Raw genomic sequence first — 19,584 nt, forward strand, 5'->3', positions numbered from 1 at the left:
GTAACAATTAATATTAAATTGACAGATTTATTTCTGCCTTCATAACTGTCCTCGGACAAACTTTTGAGTGCATAAATGCTGGTTGCAGAGAAGTGATGATCTGAAACCTGTTGTTTCATAGCTCACACAACTCTTTCCAATTACTTTAAACAGTTTTAGGTGATAAAGAAATAAATCAACTCCAAAAACAAACTGTTGAGATGATTCATGCTGACCTTAATGATCAAAAATTAACAGTCCTGACAGAAGAAACAATTAGCAGAAAGAACAGGTACAGGCAAATATATTTTTATGCAATACAACATCCGCACATTTCTTAATTCAGCCTTTACAAAATCCTCAACTTAATAAACTTATCTATCCTAGCTACTGCACATGCAACAAGCAATAAAATCTGCTCACAGTGTGTTCAAATTCCCATTGCTTTGGCATCCCAACTTCATTCCACATTTTATTCTCAATGACAAAACCACCTGCATCTCTCACATCTGTTGATAACTCTATTATTTAAGACTCATACATGCACCCTGCACTACTGCAATGTAGAAAAGCAATACTGATATCACGCCAAGTGAATATTTTATTCCACAACAAGAATAATCAATACTCTCTACAATGGAAACCGCACAAAGCCATTCATAGTACAAAAAGTGAGGTATTCTAATCTATTCTGGGCCTGCATCAATGTCTGCTGCTCTCTTTTCCATCTGACTGTCGGTTAACCCTCCCCCTCTATGGCCGACTGCCCGCCAGGCCGGCCCAGCCCAGCCCAGTGTGTGAAGTATGACCAGACCTGAACACTCCACAGCTGCCACGAAGGCAGACTCTCAGCAGCACAACTCTGCCTCAAGAAAACAATACAGCGTCCAAGTGTGAGTGTGCAGTGATGCATGTGTGCACACTGAATACAGTTTTTGCATGATTATGTGTGTGTGCACAGGAGCATTCAATGCCCTGCAGCAAGGCAGGAGATACTTCACATGCTGACAAAATGCTGCATCTTTGGAAAATTCATGAGATTGTGAAAAAAACATGTGCAGAGTGGAATTCTGTGTTCCATGTGAGCTGCAGATTAAAAAAATATGTTTATTAAGGATGTAGCAAAAGCTAAAAGGCAGAAATAATTACCTGAAAAATCTGCTTGAGGGAAAACAGGGCTCTCCGTAACTCCCGTCCATTTGAGTTGTAGAGTTTTTCTGTGTGGAGAGAGAAAACAAAAAAAAAAAGGAAAAATCAGCTGACAGTCACACACGTGGTATATTTCTCTTATGTTCTCATACAAAAAGTGGATAAAACAAATGGACAAGAGACTCAGTGTGACCTCTCTTGAATAACAAAGTACCTGTCTTCTAGTGTTTTAGTTATCACTTGCATCATACATAATGAACTACAAATTTCTTTTTCAAAATCACTTCCTTGTGTCTGCGTTATGCACACATCATTGGCAGCAATTATCCCAAGCAGCTAAATGTGAAAAATTTCCTGCAAGAGGAATAGTGAGAGTAACAGAACGGTAGGAGCAACTCAGAGCACATCTGTGGAGAGTTAGTGAACAGTGGATGTTTCCTGCTGACAAAGCCATATCTGTAGCTTACCATAATACAAAGTCAAAGGCAGAAACTTAAGCCAATAGCCGCCACAAATGGCGAGGAAACAATACACCCATTAATCAGTTATGGAAACACCACAGTGCATTAGAGGAGAGATATGATGGATGACAGATGCTTGTGATGGAGGCGAACATCTCCTGCAACTACTTTGACAATCCTTCACCCTGCATGCAGTCTGCAGATGCTGCCAGCGAGTGGCAGCGCTGAGCTCAGTCCTTGCAGCTCACTCATCACTGCTGTTTGAACTCTCTCTGACTCAGCAAAACCTGCCTCTTTTACTGCTGTGCAGATAAAGCAGCATACAGTACAGTACAGCATGCAGTGCTCTGCAGTACAGTTTAGTACTCACACTTGCTGCTTGTCTCTCAGTATTTTTTTTAAACGGATGCAAAATGTCCCTTTTGTCCACCTTTGATACTTGATTGCTTGAAGGCATGATATGACTTAGTCAGCAAAGATCTGACATGAGATTTGCGTGTACGCAAACATGCATGATGCAGTTTGTTTCTCTTTCTCTCTCTCACACACACCCATGCGACATAAAATAAAGTAAGTAGTTTGCAGTGTGTCTGTAGTCTGTCGTACCACTGCAGCTACTGCAGTCCTGACAGGATGGGCAGGATTTATCTGTGGAGTGTTTTTTACTTAGAATTGAATCCCCAAACATACAACTGAGAAATGCAAATAAGCAGACACGACGTTAGTATCCCCAATAAACACACATACACACACAAATGAGTTGTGCCCATGAGCTCCTCGTCCTTACAAACAGCTGCGACTAATTCTATTCAGAAGTGTGAGAAACACACACAGATGAGGGCATATGCTTAAGATGCAGAGCAACAAACCCCTATTCATTGTTGTCCCTTCAGCTGATGAACTGAGAGAGAGACAGAAACAGGGTGTGTGTAGCCTGTTCTGTGGGCAAAACAAGGGTTACTTACAGACACTGGACCAGACAGAGTGTGTATTTGTCTGATGCCTTTGGGTGCTTTTTCAGTGACTAACACCATTTTCACAACACACATAAAACTTCAAACACAGTGACAGTTTGAATATAGAGGCCCACTGAGACAACTATCATGCAACATCAGGAATTCCAACCTCTCTGTAAAAAGGACACTTTGGATGTCAACATGCTGGCTGTTTTATATCAACAAAACTCAATAATTAACAATTAAAAATCTCACAATCTATTTATCTATCTAATAATGCTAAATATGAGTCAAGTTTTGTTTGTATGGGTTTAAACTTGCTGCTATGTACCAGAAAGTTGTATCACAGGGTATGGTAACTCTACACATTATTACACACATAAATTATTGTGTGTAATCTACTACGAATTTGTACTGCCTATAACCTGGGACTGAACTATATGTGGCTAAAAGGCTCCTGTTTGATGAGTTTGCACAGTGAAATCAAACACCTCACAGTCCAACACTAGCAGAGCTCCTTATCTCTGGAAGATGTCTTTTTTCTAATTTACGACTTGAATGGTATTTGGTACGAGTGCAGCTGAGCTTTGAATGTTTTGTACACTCTGTGCCGTACATGGCTCTGATGCATCATGAGTAGATGAGTATTGGTCTTTTACGGAAGAGTCCCAGCCAGTTACTGGCAACAACATCCACAAGGAATAAATCTCTACAAGTCCAGAGGTATTAGAGAGGAAGCTGTGCGATGTTGGTGATTTGTGTCTTTATAAATAACAGGAAGGAACTGTGACCGGGCCTTTTCGGCGTGGGCCCCCCAGCTGTGGAACTCCCAGCCTGAGCATCTGAGGTTTGCCAAATTGGCATCATCTATTAAATCAACTCTCAGTACTGACACAATGTTGTGGTTGCATCTTTCTTTCATTTTATTCACCCCTTTATAAAAACTTCTGATGATATCTTTCCATCATCATCAGAGTTTTAGGCACTCTGTAACTCAACTGATAAAAGTGATGTGTTATGCTGTTAAATATAGAAGTAATAAAAAAAATACACCATGCACTTTTTGTGCTTTCAGTGCTTTTATGCAGACGTGTTATTGTTCTGTTCTTTCAATTGCAATGTATTTAAAATAAATTACTTTTTAAATATCTAATTCAGATTTGTTTATTTGGTCCTAGTTCATGTCTGTGGTTGATTCTACATCAGCTAAAAAGCATCTTAAGCTTTCAAACAACTGCACCCTCCTCTGCAGGTCAAGGTAGGGCCACATCCATTGCCCTGTACCTCAGGAAGATGACTCAGAGTTTAGATTAGGGAGCTCTAAACAGACAAGCTCTCTGATCACTGCAATGGAAAATGTTGGAGGAAGATACTCTGTGTTACTAATCACACCTTCACCATACAAAGCAAACTTGGTTTGTGGTCCTACTTCAAGTCAAGCCTTGAATCAGCAAGCTCGTTTTCTCCTTAAAGTTGCAACTGCACGTCTTCACGGACATTGACTGTTAATTAGTCAACCGATAAATTACACCCAGCACTGCTGAACACCCAGTGATGCCCAGATCACAGCACAGCACTACAGCAGTGATGCGTCAGCGCCCTGGCTGCCACTCAGCTTAAATAAATCCCAGGAGCATGTTTCATGTGTTTGTGTCAATCAGCAAAAGCACGGCAGAGAAAACTCTTCCATGCAGAGTTCCACTGCCATTCAATAAAACTGTCAGAAAGTTATTCCTGCCCAACGTTTAATGAAGCCCATCTGCAGGAACACAGTTTACTCCTTGTCCCTGTCCGCAGTCCACACACCGATGCACCTCCCAGAGGCCCGACTCTAATGAGAAATAGCTCAGTGGAGATTAGTTCCATACCATTTGGCACAGATATGCACCCAGACATATGGGCCCTCTGCATTTCCCTCTTTGGGAAAATAACGTAGGCACACATTTATTCAGAGGAAATGTTTGGGAACCCAAACTCTCACAGTCATATTCACCTGAAACCCTGAAACCTCCAACTCAATAGCTTATTACATATGCAATCTGTTATTGGGCCGAGGCAAACCTAGAGCGAGAGGAACAACCGAAGATATGACAGATAACATGTAGTTTGGGCACTGCAACACATTCTGGGCACTTGTAGCTTACCTGACTTTAAAGAAGTACTTCAGCAATATCAAGAGGGCCCCAACATAAAACTAAGTCGCAAATACTTTTGGAAATCAGTGCTACATGACCAGAGAAAACAGAGAAAAAGTTTATTTAGATTTAGAATACCAAGATTTTGCTGGGGGTAAGGTGGAATATCTGGGCACTGGTTAGAAGGAGGAAAATTTTCTACACATACTGCCCACATTGTTTTGATACAAAGCTGGTTGAAAATTGGCGAAATATCCATTTAAGATTGACAAAAAATACCCTTTTAACGTTAATAGGAGTGTACACTTCATAGTTATGTTGCCAATTGTTCTTCATACCACAAAACAAGACATGCTTAAATAAAAAATAATGCTTCAGTGCAGCTGAGGACAAGCAGCCCATTTTTTCCTGTCATCTTTACATTCCCCTCAGGCTTTTACTGACAAGAACCTGACAGGAAAATGACTCAACAGAGTGAAAGTGTTTTTGATGCCTCATATTTATGTACCACAGGGAGCAGATGTTTTCTCCTCTTAAATTGCAACACACAGTCACGTTTTCTTAGCTGGAATAGCTACAGGGATGTAATGGTCTCGTAATTATAACAATCATAAAGGTAGGAGTGGAATTTCTATAATCATCAGGAATGTGCTCAACTACCCGCAGTAGAGGACCTGCTGTGGGGCCTGGCATATTCAGACAGACCAGGACTTCATGGATGGTTGTGCTACTGACAAGAAGACAACTTTTAGAAGCAAATCTATCTTGTGCTGCTTCGGACACCTTCTGATTCTCTGTGTCAGTGCCAGCGCATTCCAGTAATACCACTTTGTGTGAGTCATGGGTCACTTTATTTATCTTCGCGTGCCAATCTCAACCCAAGACCTGTCCCGGCCACTCATTGCTGGACAGCTTACAAATTATTTTAAAAAGAAAAAAAAACATTGCCAATAAAGTCATTACCCTCATTTTCCATCTGCATCTGCACAGCTAACATGCTCAGTTACTCATCTGCTTGCATGCCTTTGTTTCCAAAAAATGCCATAAAATGAGAAGGATGACTACCATGGCTCATGCTCTGCACCGCAGGCGGAACACATAAACCACATCCAAAGCACAGCCAGGAAATCCACAAAGACCCCACTGGGCAGGACAACCCCACACACACCGCTGTAAATTAAACTGTGTTTGCTTTCAGGAGTGGAGCTGTCAGACAAGAAGCAGAAGGGGAGGATCTCTACTGTAGCATCGATTTGGTGACTGTCTATAAAACTGTCTTACAACGCGCAATCAAATGAGCAGCTTTTATGTGGGATGCAGGGGTGCTAAGGTCTAAAAGAATACATTAACTGTATGAGACCATAGATCATTTGTTACTAAGCTGGGCGGAAACAGCGAGAAACCCACAACCCCAACCATGACTAGAAAGCTGATATATGTAAAAAAAAAAAAAAAAAAAAAGATTATTAAGGGGCTAGTTCACAAAAGGATTGCATGGCATTTGTGGTGGCTACACCTGCAAAATTAGATAAACAGAAACTGTTTAACTCTCAAAGCACCCGCAAAGGATGAATGAGCCTCACTGCAAAAACAGACCAATTCACAAAGATCAGCACTAATAGCCATGCACAGTTGCAGTGACATTATTAGCATGTCAGAGAGCTGCTGTTAAATGAAGGGCCTGTATAAGTTGTGTCACGCCAATCTTCTTTTAAAGTCTGATGGCATACATTTGAAAACACCAGCAGCACTGAAAGACTGGCATATTCCCAGATACGGTTTCTTTCTATCACATTTAAATTCCTTGCCCAAAGGAATGCCTCTGCACGTCATCATTTTGTAGCTCAACATCTCTGTTCTCAGCGTAAAGGCGACATTTATACTTGGCGTGAAAAATATAGTAGTCGTGCACATCCAGAAACCATTTTAGGCAAATGCTAGGCAAAAACAATAGCAATAAACAACACGAAAACAGTGTAACTGATCAGCACATTTACTGTGCTAATTGCACTTAAGGTAGCTACAGTGTGTGGACCTTTTTTTATGACATTTATACTTTCCCACATGGATAATTGCTATCAGATGCAAAAAGGGTCAAATTGCACTCAGCTGTAAAACTTCATAGCTGTGTTTGCGCTGTAATTTCATTTACGCAATATCTTGTCTGAATCAGTCTGAACTGATAGCAGTTGCCAGTGATACACTTTCATTGAGCTATCAGCGACCACAATGAGTGATCATACCCATGAGAGTTTCTTTGGAGGAGGATGGGAAGAGAAAACAACACATGGTGAAGTATTTGAACACACGACTTGCTTAATCCAAAGCTTTATTTTGGTCATGATATCGCCATATACCCACTTTCCTCTCACCTTGTCATCCCCACAAGCATGGGTGAAGCTCAGCTCAGAGCACAATGAATGATGATAATTAACTTGTCTTCCTGGAGAAAACTTTAGTAACTACAGTTGGTTTCTGGGTTGCATGTGTTTTGTGCAGGAATAAAGGTCAGCAAGCGCTACAAAGTCCTGATCTGGTCAAAGCTGGACTGTTAGAATGGACTTCAGTCCCAAGCCAGCGCCCTGCCCATGCCTGCATTTAGCCCTGTCTCAGAGAGCCCGTTTCACTGGTCAGTAAAGGCCACAGACTCTGTGAGAGGTGACGGTGGTCAGACTGAGCTCAGGCAAACTGTAGCCATCTGAGACACCACAGTCTTATGTGTGCCAGCACCGCCACATCACTGCCTGCCATGTGTAAGGATAAAGGGACCCATCTTTCATTTTTGTCCCCTGGCATTTTCATGAGAAACCATTGAGTTTACAGTATGCGTAATGGCCCTCTGCAGTCACGAAACACAGCAGCACAGCAACATCAACAACAGTGCTTCCTTCTTGTTTTTTTCCTTTTCTCCTTTTCTGTAAGGGAAACCTGCTGTTCCAACATTTATGAAGAGAAAACACAAGTAATTAAGATGGAAGACCTCCCAACATGTGCATCGACTTGTAATGTGCTACTTTGTGGACTGGGGTTTCTTCTGCACTTTTTATCCCTTTCTCCCTGAACAAAAACATCAGGTGAATGATGGGTCAATAAAAGTAGATTATAGCACTCGGGTGGAAATCATTAGGAGTGAATGCAGGTAAGTACGAGATCACTTTCAATGTGTTTGGGTTTTGAGCACAACCGAAAAAGTGGATCAAGAGAATTACTTGGACAATGTGTGTGTGTGTGTGTGTGTGTGTGTGTGTGTGTGTGTGTGTGTGTGTGTGTGTACAGGAACTGCACACAGGCAGTTTACAAACTGCACAGAAGAATAAGGACATTAATTAATTTGTTCCTGTTGCCTGGAGTTTATTCAAATGCTTTGGAAGTTGTGATGGAAGACATATGGAGATGATGGTTTAGATTAGAGAAAACTGAGTTGGGCCACACACACTACAGAAGCCTCTGTCATTGGGAGCAGGCCTCACAGGAAGGCCCGGATGGACCCACAGGGCGTGAAAATCTCCAAGCAGACACACAGCTATGGCATGGGACGATCAAAATCATCAAAATAACTAATAAATCTGGGCTTAATCCAGTGATGAGAAAAGAGTTAACATACGGTGCAGGGCTGTAAAAACAAGTTCAGTGAGTTGCCTTTGTGTGTTTTGCTCGCATTAATAAAGATTATCTCTATATAAAGTTCACAATCAAAATGTCTGCACACATGTCCTTTCACCTGTGTTAATGACAGTGTTAGGAAGTTGCAAATAAACCACACTAATCTACTTTGATTCAATTTCCTTCGTGGATGTTGTACCTGGACTTCCTATCCACACCGTGCAGAGAGCACGGTGTCTAAAATCTCACAGGGACAGTGAGGAGATCAGGTTTCTGGGCTGTGACATTCTATCCTGGCAGAGACATTTGATACCCAGCATACCACCGCTTAGTTCCAATAAACACAAAACCTGGCCCGCAGAGCTCAACGGCACTCATTGTCCCTCTGTGGAAATGGGGAAATTGGATTGTTTTGTTTATTGATGTGTTTACATAGGACTTTCAGTTAAAGTTTATGTTTTTGTCAATCACAATAATTCTTCTGGAGGGCAGAAGTGGCATTTGTCTTTTAGCTTGTAGTAGTTATTTTGGAGCACAATGCTACTGGTTAGCCTCAGAGATCTTTTCATTATTCTGTAGAGGTTGAAAATGTTCAGCAGAGCACTTAAAGGGCATCAGAGGCTAATTACCTCCTGGTAAGTCTCTTGAATAAACTGTACGCAAACCAGCCGTCAAGATGCTATCTGACGCTGTCAAAGAGAAACAGTAGAGAAAAGCGAGGGTGGAATCTGCAGAATTCCAGACGAGGAGAGATACATGACAGCAAGGCCAATGTGAGGACAGACAAATCTTTCATTAGTGCCTGCCTGTCTAATGAGTCATTCCTTAGCTACCAGGTGGGGTGACCCCCTCCAGTACATACCCCCCTTTTCTTCCCTCTGCCTTTTTTTTATAGCCAACTGCCCCCCTTTCACCTTTTTAGCAGGGTTTCCCCACATTCACCACCACTGACACAGATAGTTAGTGGAGCGGAGAGCAGGGTAAAGGCATGTACTCATTCAAGAGACTGACAAAGGCCTGACACAGATATAAACTAGGGGATCAACCACTTACGTGGGGTCTGGTTGGGGGTGGTGACAAGGACAGCTGTAACACAGTTAAACAAGTCAACTTAAAGTTTTGGCAACTGCTGGTTGTTGGTATTATTCCTGTGACTGTGCAGGTGAATTCTACGCTAAAATTCTCTGTATACGAGTTTGGAAGGAGGTTGAGTCGAGGTCGTTCCCCATGTGTTGCTTGGCAGCTGCTTTAGCCCAACAGCTTTTTTTACTGAAGTAAAAACAGACATATACTTGCAGCACCAGATGCTTTATGAGTAATATTTTACATCTCAGTCCATTTATTCCTTGTATCACATGTGCACACACATTTTTTAAAATGGGGATTATTATGCTTTTTTTCTATAAACGACGGGTCCAAAAAGCCAAGTGTTTTTCTCTATTTAGACTGTATGATCCCTAAAATCAAAAACTTTTCACTTCATGTACTGTAATTAATTGAGAATTATTAAAGTTTTTTTCTTTGTGAAGTAGTAGAGTTGGAAATTATTCTCAAGAATGACCTCAGTGACTCTCCCCAAACCCACTTCATCCACCTCTTCCTCTCTTACTCCTCTTGGCTATCTCTCTGCCTTTGCTCCCTCCTATTCTTAACAACCTGACACGTGGGGAAATGCACCAGTGCAAACTCTGTCCAATAAACACAGTTGTGCTGAGACCACATCTATTTCAGAGTCTGCTCTAGGAATAGGAAGCAGACCAATGTGGAAGCACACACATCTGTGACAGTACACCATCTCATTTCAATACTGGCCGCACTGCGGCTATACTTAATGGAAAAGAGATGGAAAAAAGCTCTCAATCTTACAGTCTTTCTGTCAAAAACACCTGGTTTCTGCACAAGTAGGACCCATTTCAGTCTCCTTCAGCACAGAGACACAAACAAAGAAGCACCAGAAGTGCGGTGACATGCTTACCGCAGTAGGTCAGCGCGTCACCTTGTGTCCCCCATAATTACGAATCATCGGCGCAAAGTGTAAACATATCATCCTTTTTCAGATGTGCCTTTATTTTGATATTCTCTCATCATCACAAAGTGTCAGGCAGATGATGGCAAGCAGACAAAAATGATGAGGACAATGTTATTTAATCGGGAGTAAATTAGCGTGGATAGATTTTGTTTTTGGAGAAACTGCGAGTCAACAGACTAAACAAAAGCCATTCTCAGGAAACATCCAGTCCCTGCTGGGGCCTCTGACTTTGCCAGCTTTAAACAGCAACATTAGCTGCTCAGTATCGAAAATGTTTGGCTGATAAGACGTGCATACAAACTGAAATTCATCCACGCTGTTCTGTTGGGAGATGTGGTGACATAAATCAGTGGTGAGTCAGAGAAAGCATAAATAATACATGTAAACTGGTAAAGATATGAGCAGAGTAAAAATCTGCTAGCCGCTAAGCTAATTTATGCAATGTAAAATGCCATAGGCTCATGCTAATAACATTAGCATGTTGTATATCTGGGGGAAACACCGTGATATAGGCAAATATTATATCGTTGTCCAAAGAATCTATTTACACCCCTATTATGCACATAACCACAATCTTGCAAAGGGAACATCCAAGTTTTCCAGAAATAAACTATTCATGATGAAAATTAAGCAGAGGATTATACAAGTATTGACAATCCTCACAGAGTTATAAGGACAAAAACAACAAAAAGGCCGAACTCTCTTACTGGGTATAATATCTTCAAACACTGCTCATTTCTTGGCTGTGTGAATTTTATGCCATTATCTTTGATCCAGATACACAATCAGACTGGCACACACGTTACCTACAGTACAATCATCAAACAAGCTAGCGCATGAGTTGACTTTTATAGGGTGTGTGTGTGTGTGTGTGTGTGTGTGTGTGTGTGTGTGTGTGTGTGTGAGAGCTTTCCCTTTTAGATCTGGCCTTCAAATTCTGTACAACAAAGTGATCTCTACTGAATCCATGGAGGATGACTGTGAGGAATGAACTGCATCAAACGCTGTCAAGCTTTACTCGATATGAGTGGACATAAAATGGGTTTCATATGATACTGTAGTGATCTCTGATCATAAACATCTGTTGTCTGATTATCCTTGGCTCACATGATAGCCCTGTCATGTCAGAAATTTGCACCTTAGCACTGGCGTTGCTATGCCAAGCTGGGTGTGAGGTGAGATCTGACTGCTGACAGGTGGCAGAGCCTAGAGAAAGGTCAAGTCAGCACTATTACTGACAACCCAAGAGGCGAGATACAGTGAACATATATGTAAAGCATACTGTAATTAGACAGACACGATGCTTGTGCTCATGTCAGACTGACATCTGACATTGTAAATATCAAGCATGAAATGTAAAATTCAATCCAAATTGTCGACTGATATTTCATGGATCAGAGGAGTTTCATCCTGAATTGTTTTTATCTCTGTTGTCGAGTAGGTGTTTTATTTGGATAAACTGAGGTGTCATTGAAATGAATATAATCCATGCTTGGCACAAATAGTCAAAGGACTGAAAGACATGTTTTGTCCTCTGAGGCCAACCTGTTTGCCCAACTGGAACAAATACACAATCAACATGACTGAATGCCCTCTCTACAAAATCCTACTTAACAATGCCAAATGACTGATGCGTTCGCTGTTTTATTCCTCATGGATCATAACAGAAATTTCTCACTCATGTTAGCACTGGCAGATAAGGTTTTAATATTTGCTTGGCAAGCCAAATGACTACAATCAACAACCGCCTTTTGGCATAATAAAAATGTTTTTTTTTCTCTCGTGGATCTGACTGACTTGTACGAACTGATGGTGGATATTAGACAAGCACTGTTGCTCAACATTTATTTCAACTCTTGGCATGAAAAAGTGATCTCTACAGCTACATTCTTACACCTAAACAACAGGAATGCAATGCATGTTTCTCTTGCAGTAAAATGCTAAGATAAAACGAGCGATATCTCAAATATTCAAGCATGCCATCCTCCCTGTCACCTTATTGGGCAGGGTCAATTGTCATTTTTCTCCAGTGACACTGAGCCTCAAAGCACCCCTGACATATTTGGATTGGTTTTGAATAAATATGGTTGAACAGTACCCTGGAACTCTGTACCACACCGGGCCTGTCTCGGAGTGGAAAGCTCAAATCCATCAAACTCTGACACACTCACACACAGGAGACATTAATCCAAATCATGATGAAAGGAGATACAGAGCGACTCCACAAATTTGAGATAAAATGCAATAATACCCCTTTTGATAGATATGAGTGCCCTTTGTGATATCATGTTACCCAGTGAAAACCAACAAGAGATGGTCCAGTACATTTCAGTGGGCTCCCTGTCCACATTTTTCAGCAATACGCTGGGCCTCTTCCTCATCATTCATCTGTCACGTGTGAGTATATCTACTGCATTTTCCAAACGATTCTGTTGAGCTGTGTGGAAACCAAGACCTTACTATCATGTATAATCTTTGCAGGACCTACTAAGATCATTTTCAGGTTCATATCTGTATTTAAGGTTTCTACTAAAACATGTGTACATGCTTTAATTATCAAAAACATTTTATTTTCCTCATACTGTCTGTGCTAAAACACCTGCATTCACCCTCTCTCTAAGACATGTCAGTTTAGCTTCTATATTGAGCCCCACTTCCGAAAAAGCTTGGTCTGCTGTGATGAGTCATTGTTTCTGAGTCTACACTGTCATGACATCCAGGGAATTACTGAAAGAATGAAAGTCCGCAATAAAACACAACCATACATGTTACAGCAGGAACATGACACATAATATGGGAGAAATTAACATAATTGGAAAATAAGATTACACGTGTCCCTGACGTTAGCATGTAGCTATATGTAGCAGTGTCCTTGCACAGCCAGTAATGACTGTGTATAGCAGCACTTTCTCCCATTAAAAATTACTGATAAAAGCTTCTACACAAACAAAAATGTTCCACATGCCACAACTATTTACGTTATATATATATATATATGACACAAAATACGAAATATCGTACCAGGTCCGCTTTAATGACATAATTTAACCATTACTGTTTGGTTAACTTTGCAATTACACTGATGAAAAACAGTTTAGAGTAAATGTCTTGAAAAGCAGTTTCCTGAGTCACAGAATATTTAGAACATATTTTCTACAACTCGCAAATCTTATTATTCTTGGTTATAAAGGGAAAACTGGGACTGAAAAAGAACAGCACAAACATCTGCTATTGCAGATCATAGTTACATTTAAAACAAGAGACAGAGCTCTGGTGCTTTAGTTATTTTTTTCTCAGTTTGACAACCTAACAAATGTCTTCCCAGAAGGACTATTTTGAAAAATTTGCCTGCTTGGAATATCAAACAAGGCCCATATCTTCAATACAAAACAAAGGGGAAAAGTACTGCCTCAATGAAAAGTGAGATGGAAGAAGGTCTGCTTTACTGCTGCCCACTTTGAAGAGAGACATACCTGGCTTTCAGAAAACATGCCCTGGCAGTATAAATCAAACGTAGAGATATTTTTTGAAAACCACCATTAAGAGCCAGTCATGCATCCCTATAGCATGACAGTGTCAAGGGGGAGAGGGATTGGCTGGCACACATAAAGCACCTTCAATTTCTGATAGGATAAAAAGGCGTTTTGGCTCGCAGCACTTCAGAGGATCAGCCGTCTTTTGGCAAGAAAGAATGCTAAGTGTTCTCTTACCTTATTTAGCCAAAGCCAACCATCATGTTACAGAGCGTGCAATGGAAAAAAGGCAGAGGCAAGAGCCAAGATTATGATCCAAAGCTATAAAAAACAATGTCAACAAAACATACCTTAAAGTAATGACATGATATTTGAGGTATGAGGATGACAAGAGGTGTGCCTGGCCTCAACACTCACATTATTTAGGGAGGAACCACATGCCGGTGGGATAAGCGAGTCTCCATAACATTTATTTTGTAAGAAAGGGATGAGGTGAATATATGGCACCTCTTGTTGCTCCAGTAAGTGGGAGGGTTATTCAAAGACTAATTCAAGATTAATATAATCTGCTACTAAGTGCATGAATCTGATTTTTAAACATGACGAGACACAGAATGAGAGGTTTAGCTTGGCCACTTTCTTATTTCCCAGCCAATGACAAATTACATTCCAACACTAATGGCTAAAACAGCCTTGCTCACACTACAGACACACTCTGATATCCACTGTTTATTATCTTATTACTGTATTTTATCTTCTGGCACTGTCTCCATTATTTTTCTCAGTAAGACTTCCAAGTATGTGTGTGTGAGAGTGTTTTATCATGTGAGTGTTTGTGTGTCTCCCAGGATGATAGAGGTAAGAGATTCCTGGCAGTCTTTACAAAGAAAAATATGGGGGGTACACATTATGGGAAAAAAGGAAAAGAAAGGCAAATTATTCGATAAAACCTTGATGAAAAAGCTAATAAAATATATTCCAGCTTTTAAAGTAGTAGCAACTTAGTTATACTCTGGTTACAGTTCATGACTAGTTTGGTAAATTGGGTGTTCTTACCATGCTAACCCCTAGAGGTCTCTGTCTATTTTTTCTCTCCCCCAAAGCATTACTGTGCATGAGAAGTTGAGTTAACAGGTTTAACTATACCAACAAGACGGGAGGCCAGAGTAATAAAGCCAGAGAGAAAAAACTTAAAACTAACCCCCTGCTGCTCTCTGCGCAGCAGGGGGTTAGTTTTACGCATGGTTGAATCTATATCTATGGAGACACAAATGTGGAAAAAAAAAGCTCTTGCATAATTTTGGTCAATGTGATGACATTGTGGCGTTGGTATTTCACCTCCTGTCCCCCACAAAGTAAAACCTAAAATACTGACTGGCTTATATTGACTTGCATACAGTTTTCTACATATATACATTTTTTACTAAAGCAGATTCATGCTACATTCTGTCTATTCATCCAACTACTGATTTATGTTGCTTACTTCATGTTTGTTATATTTTATCCTTGTCTTAATTTGCACTATTTTATATCCTTACATGTGATACACACACACATGAATATATATATATATATATATATATACATATATATATATAATATATATAAACGTAAATAGTTGTGGCATGTGGAACATTTTTGTTTGTGTAGAAGCTTTTATCAGTAATTTTTAATGGGAGAAAGTGCTGCTATACACAGTCATTACTGGCTGTGCAAGGACACTGCTACATATAGCTACATGCTATATATATATATATTTTGAAACTGCATTGTTGTAGGGGGTCTGTGATCCAAGTTTTTCTAATGGCAGCGACTGCTCTTGCAAGTGTTACCTCGACAATGAATAACTTCATATGTTGGCAGATGTGTAAATAAAAAAGCAGTACATGTTTTATATGCAGTACATGTTTTATTTTATTTTATTAATGTATTTGACCCGTATTTCTTTTAGTTTAGCTTAATAAAATATCTTAAGAGATTTAATTCATGGTTATCTCCAATAAGGTTTACTTTTGGAAAGTTACTGTTATATTTACTTTGATAATTATAAAGTTTATGGTCACAAAACCCTCCTATTTTCCCAAACTGGCTGCACTGTGTTGTTGTACATATTGTTAATACAAAATAACTTGGCTCAGATAAGCAACAAAAGCTGGCTGGTTTGGACTCTCTTACACGGTGCATGACCACACATACCTTTGCGGTATGGTTTGCATGAGACTGTGGGTGTACTGTAGGGTGTAGCCCTGATGTCTTTCAAAACAGTGGATTTCATAGATGGGAGATTTTTTTTGCCCCACTGGGCTTGTTGTGCAGAGACATATGATGGATAATAAATCTTAGAACTCACCTCATTTGTCTTTCATCTTGATTGACCTCAGCCTACCCATAAAATTGGCCAAATTTATGAGGCAAATCTAAAAAAAAAAAAAATTTATGACTTCACACAACCCACACACACACCCCCTCATGCACCCTCCACCTCCTTAAAAAGGCAAAGAAAAAAAAGCAATAATGCCGAGTTTAGGGAGGGACTTTCTGGGTCTTCGTGAGACAAGATTTCAGCAGGCAACAGCCCTGCACGATCGCACCGTAACAAGTTCAGACACCTTAGCCCAACACTCTGGTACCACATTCAAGCCGTTTGATGTTTTCACATTAAGCAACTCCATTCCTCTGGTCCTCACCCCCCTCTTTCGCACCCCTCCAGCTTCCACCCTATCTCAACCCTGTGCCAGTTTCACCAAAATCTTTTCAAGCACACCTGGTAGCGGTTATGCTCAATCACAGTAGAAACCTCCTGAGCGCGGCTGCACAAGACAGGAAGAACTTGACAAAAAAGGGGCTCTCATTAACACATCTACACTTTATACTGTATTTCACAGTGGAGATATATGTGTGCAAGGGAATACACTTGACATTGCATGTTTGTTTTTTTTCAAGTATCTCATGTTTTATCCAGCTACTTTGTGTGTTTGTCTATATCGTAGTTAGACCAAAGATAACTGCAGTAAAGGTTAATAAGCCTTAATGTTTCCAAAGCTAAGAGATGTTATGTAGTGTAGGTATGCAGATCTATCATTTTTTAATTTTACAGAACTTCTGCTGGAAATAATGGTCCTAAAATAGATGTGACCCACATTCAGAAGGTAGTATTTTGTGACAGCGATGAACAGCAGTTTTTATTATAGAGCGAGGGCGAGGCTCTTGTAAATTTTGCCACACCTGCTGAGGAGTGTTTAGAGTTGAAGTACTTAACCATGGGTGGAGTCTGGATGGTGTGCGTGTGCTTGCCTGTGTGTGTATGTGTGGGTGTATGCACAGCGATTGGGGTCACATTTACCAGCTGCTGCATCAAAGCCTTAATGGATAGTGTAATTTCACAGATTTAGATCAAATTTCACTGTTTAGGAGATTTAAAATGAGCCTTTTTGCAGATTCCAGAAACCTCTCCCTACCATGTAAAACTATCAGCAGGTATACAATAGATACAGGAATGAAAACAACGTCATGATCCCTGTGTTTAATCTGTACAAATGTGTTCATGTTCTAGAAAAATCCTTGTTGCTCTCAAGGCTGCAGTGGGTGTCTGACTGGACTATGCTTGGCTCTGATCTGGTTCAGATAAATGTGGAACTTTGGAAATGCAGGACCAAGCCAGCTGGATTCCATAAAGGCCTCAAAGCGGCCTTTGCACTCTCTGTAAAAGCCACGGGATTTAACCAGCGGACAACGTAACCTCTATATATTCTAAATATTACATGATTAGAAAGAGGGGAGGTTAGATAAGCAGAGCAGAATATACCACACAATTACAGACTTACAAACACAAGCTGTGTTTGGACTGAGAACAATGGTGGCTTGTAAATGAATGCTATGATTTGCATACTATTGAAGTATGAAGAGGAAGAAAAAACACATTTTGTTCAATGACTAAAACAAACATTGAAACATTCCTAATGGCATCCAGAGGGGGAAACAGACATGTTTGTTTACAATGTCAGAGTAATGGCTGCGCCATTTCATTTGGTCTCCTTCAAGTGGACTGTTGTTGATATGTTTGATCATGGGTGGGGAGGATTAGATTTTTTTTCTTCTTTTATTATATTAGCGCTTTTCTACATTTTCCATGACTAGATGGAAAGGTTTGTTACCTGTATTATAAAACATCACATCACTGCTATATCACATATAGACTATGAATAACAAATATCCACTACTAAACAACTTATCATCTCAAGCCCACATAAAAATATTTATATTTTTATATCACATATTTTCTCCTCTGTTTCCTAGCCAAGCAAATATCTAAAGACTTCTAACAGATTCAAACAAACAGAAATCAAACTTGTTGAGAAAACTTAAACAACCAATTTACATTTTGGAGTCTGTGTGAAAACGTGATTGACACAAAACAAGGCCATATTTATTTTTAAGTATTTCGGACAAAAAAATGACTTAGTGTGCAAAGGCCTTTGGTTGAAGGCAAAAAAAACCCCAAATAATCTTGATTATGTGTTATTTTTTTGCATATATGGGGGAAAAGAATGTCAAATCTAAAAAATACAATTTGTGAATACACAAAATAATAATCAAAATGATCTTCTCGCACTGAAACATGCACTAATTGTGTCATTAATATATTAACAATTAAAAACCTATCAGCATTTGTTACAGATTCAAATCAGCTCAACACAAAAATGAGAAAAAAGCTAGTAATGTATTTGCCACTGCTGGAGCAGGTCCATGCCACTGGCTTTCCTCTTCAAACAGTGACCTTTGACAGCCTGACATCAACAGCTCCTAGAGCTGAGGTGCCTCATCAAGAGCTAATTGTCTCTTTTAAGAAAATACACTATGTTTAAGGATCCACAGGGGAGGAGGCCCCCCTCTAGCCCAGAGCAACAGTAAGTCATTTGTTACCAGTCATGTCAGCAAGCTCTTGGCCTCCCACATCTTATTCTCAGCTCTTAAAAGGTTTGATTGAAATAGCTGTGACTGAGACAGCCGGAGCAAATCTCACTAAATGTTTCATCCAAAGACTGCCAGGTTTCTGCAATTCTGCTTTGATTTGGTGTACAGCATAACCCAGATCATCTGATCTATTACCGGCTCAATGTGCTCTGCAGCCACCAAATTGCAACATCATGTCAACCTCTGATTTAGAAACAATTCAGGTGTTAAGAATAGCCGTATTTACAAAGGTCACAGACTTAAAATCTGATCTGAAACTGGAGAACCTACAGAAGCATTCCTTACACTGCTGGATTTGAATTTCAGAAACTTTCTGACTTGCATGTGTCCCTCTTTCCTCATGTTGTCTGAATGCAATCAACAGAAAGGTTGTAGACCATGAACTGTATTGAAACTCTATTTCAAACATACCACACATAAGATACATTACCATATCTCCATGGTTAACCCTTGTCCTGGATAATTTTTTTTTTTTTTTTTTGCCTTTTCATCCTGATGTTAACACGGCTACTTGAAGCCGCAGAATGTGTGTACATCTTAGACTTTCCCTGAAACAAGCGTTTACATAAATATAAAGAAAACTGTCTCCCCTGCCGTCCATGTCAAAATGTGTATAATTGCAGCAGAGTGAACACTTTGTGTTTGCATTGCGGGAGAGCAAGCCTGTACTTAGCATGTTGTTTTTAGCCCATCTTAATGTCTTCCATGTCTGGGCCCATTTGTCTCTGGGCTGACTGGGCCACATCAGTGGGGAACGAGGAGGAGAAAAGTGAAGTCTGCATGTGTGTGGATGTGTGTGACAGCTGCAGGCCTGGTTCACAGCGC

At 40.2% G+C, this 19,584-nt stretch overlaps 1 protein-coding gene across 3 annotated transcripts in view; it reads right to left on the minus strand.

Annotated features, from left to right (window-relative positions):
• The window catches only part of fhod3b (formin homology 2 domain containing 3b), a 130,252-nt gene that overhangs the window by 67,318 nt on the left and 43,350 nt on the right, over nucleotides 1–19,584 (minus strand). For all 3 annotated transcript variants that reach the window (XM_042489536.1, XM_042489535.1, XM_042489534.1), the window contains exon 4: nucleotides 1,129–1,196. In XM_042489536.1, coding sequence (XP_042345470.1) covers nucleotides 1,129–1,196 — 68 coding nt within the window. The remainder of the gene's footprint in view (nucleotides 1–1,128; nucleotides 1,197–19,584) is intronic.

This window comes from Plectropomus leopardus, chromosome 7 (genome assembly GCF_008729295.1).
Source record: "Plectropomus leopardus isolate mb chromosome 7, YSFRI_Pleo_2.0, whole genome shotgun sequence".
Lineage (NCBI taxonomy): Eukaryota > Metazoa > Chordata > Actinopteri > Perciformes > Serranidae > Plectropomus > Plectropomus leopardus.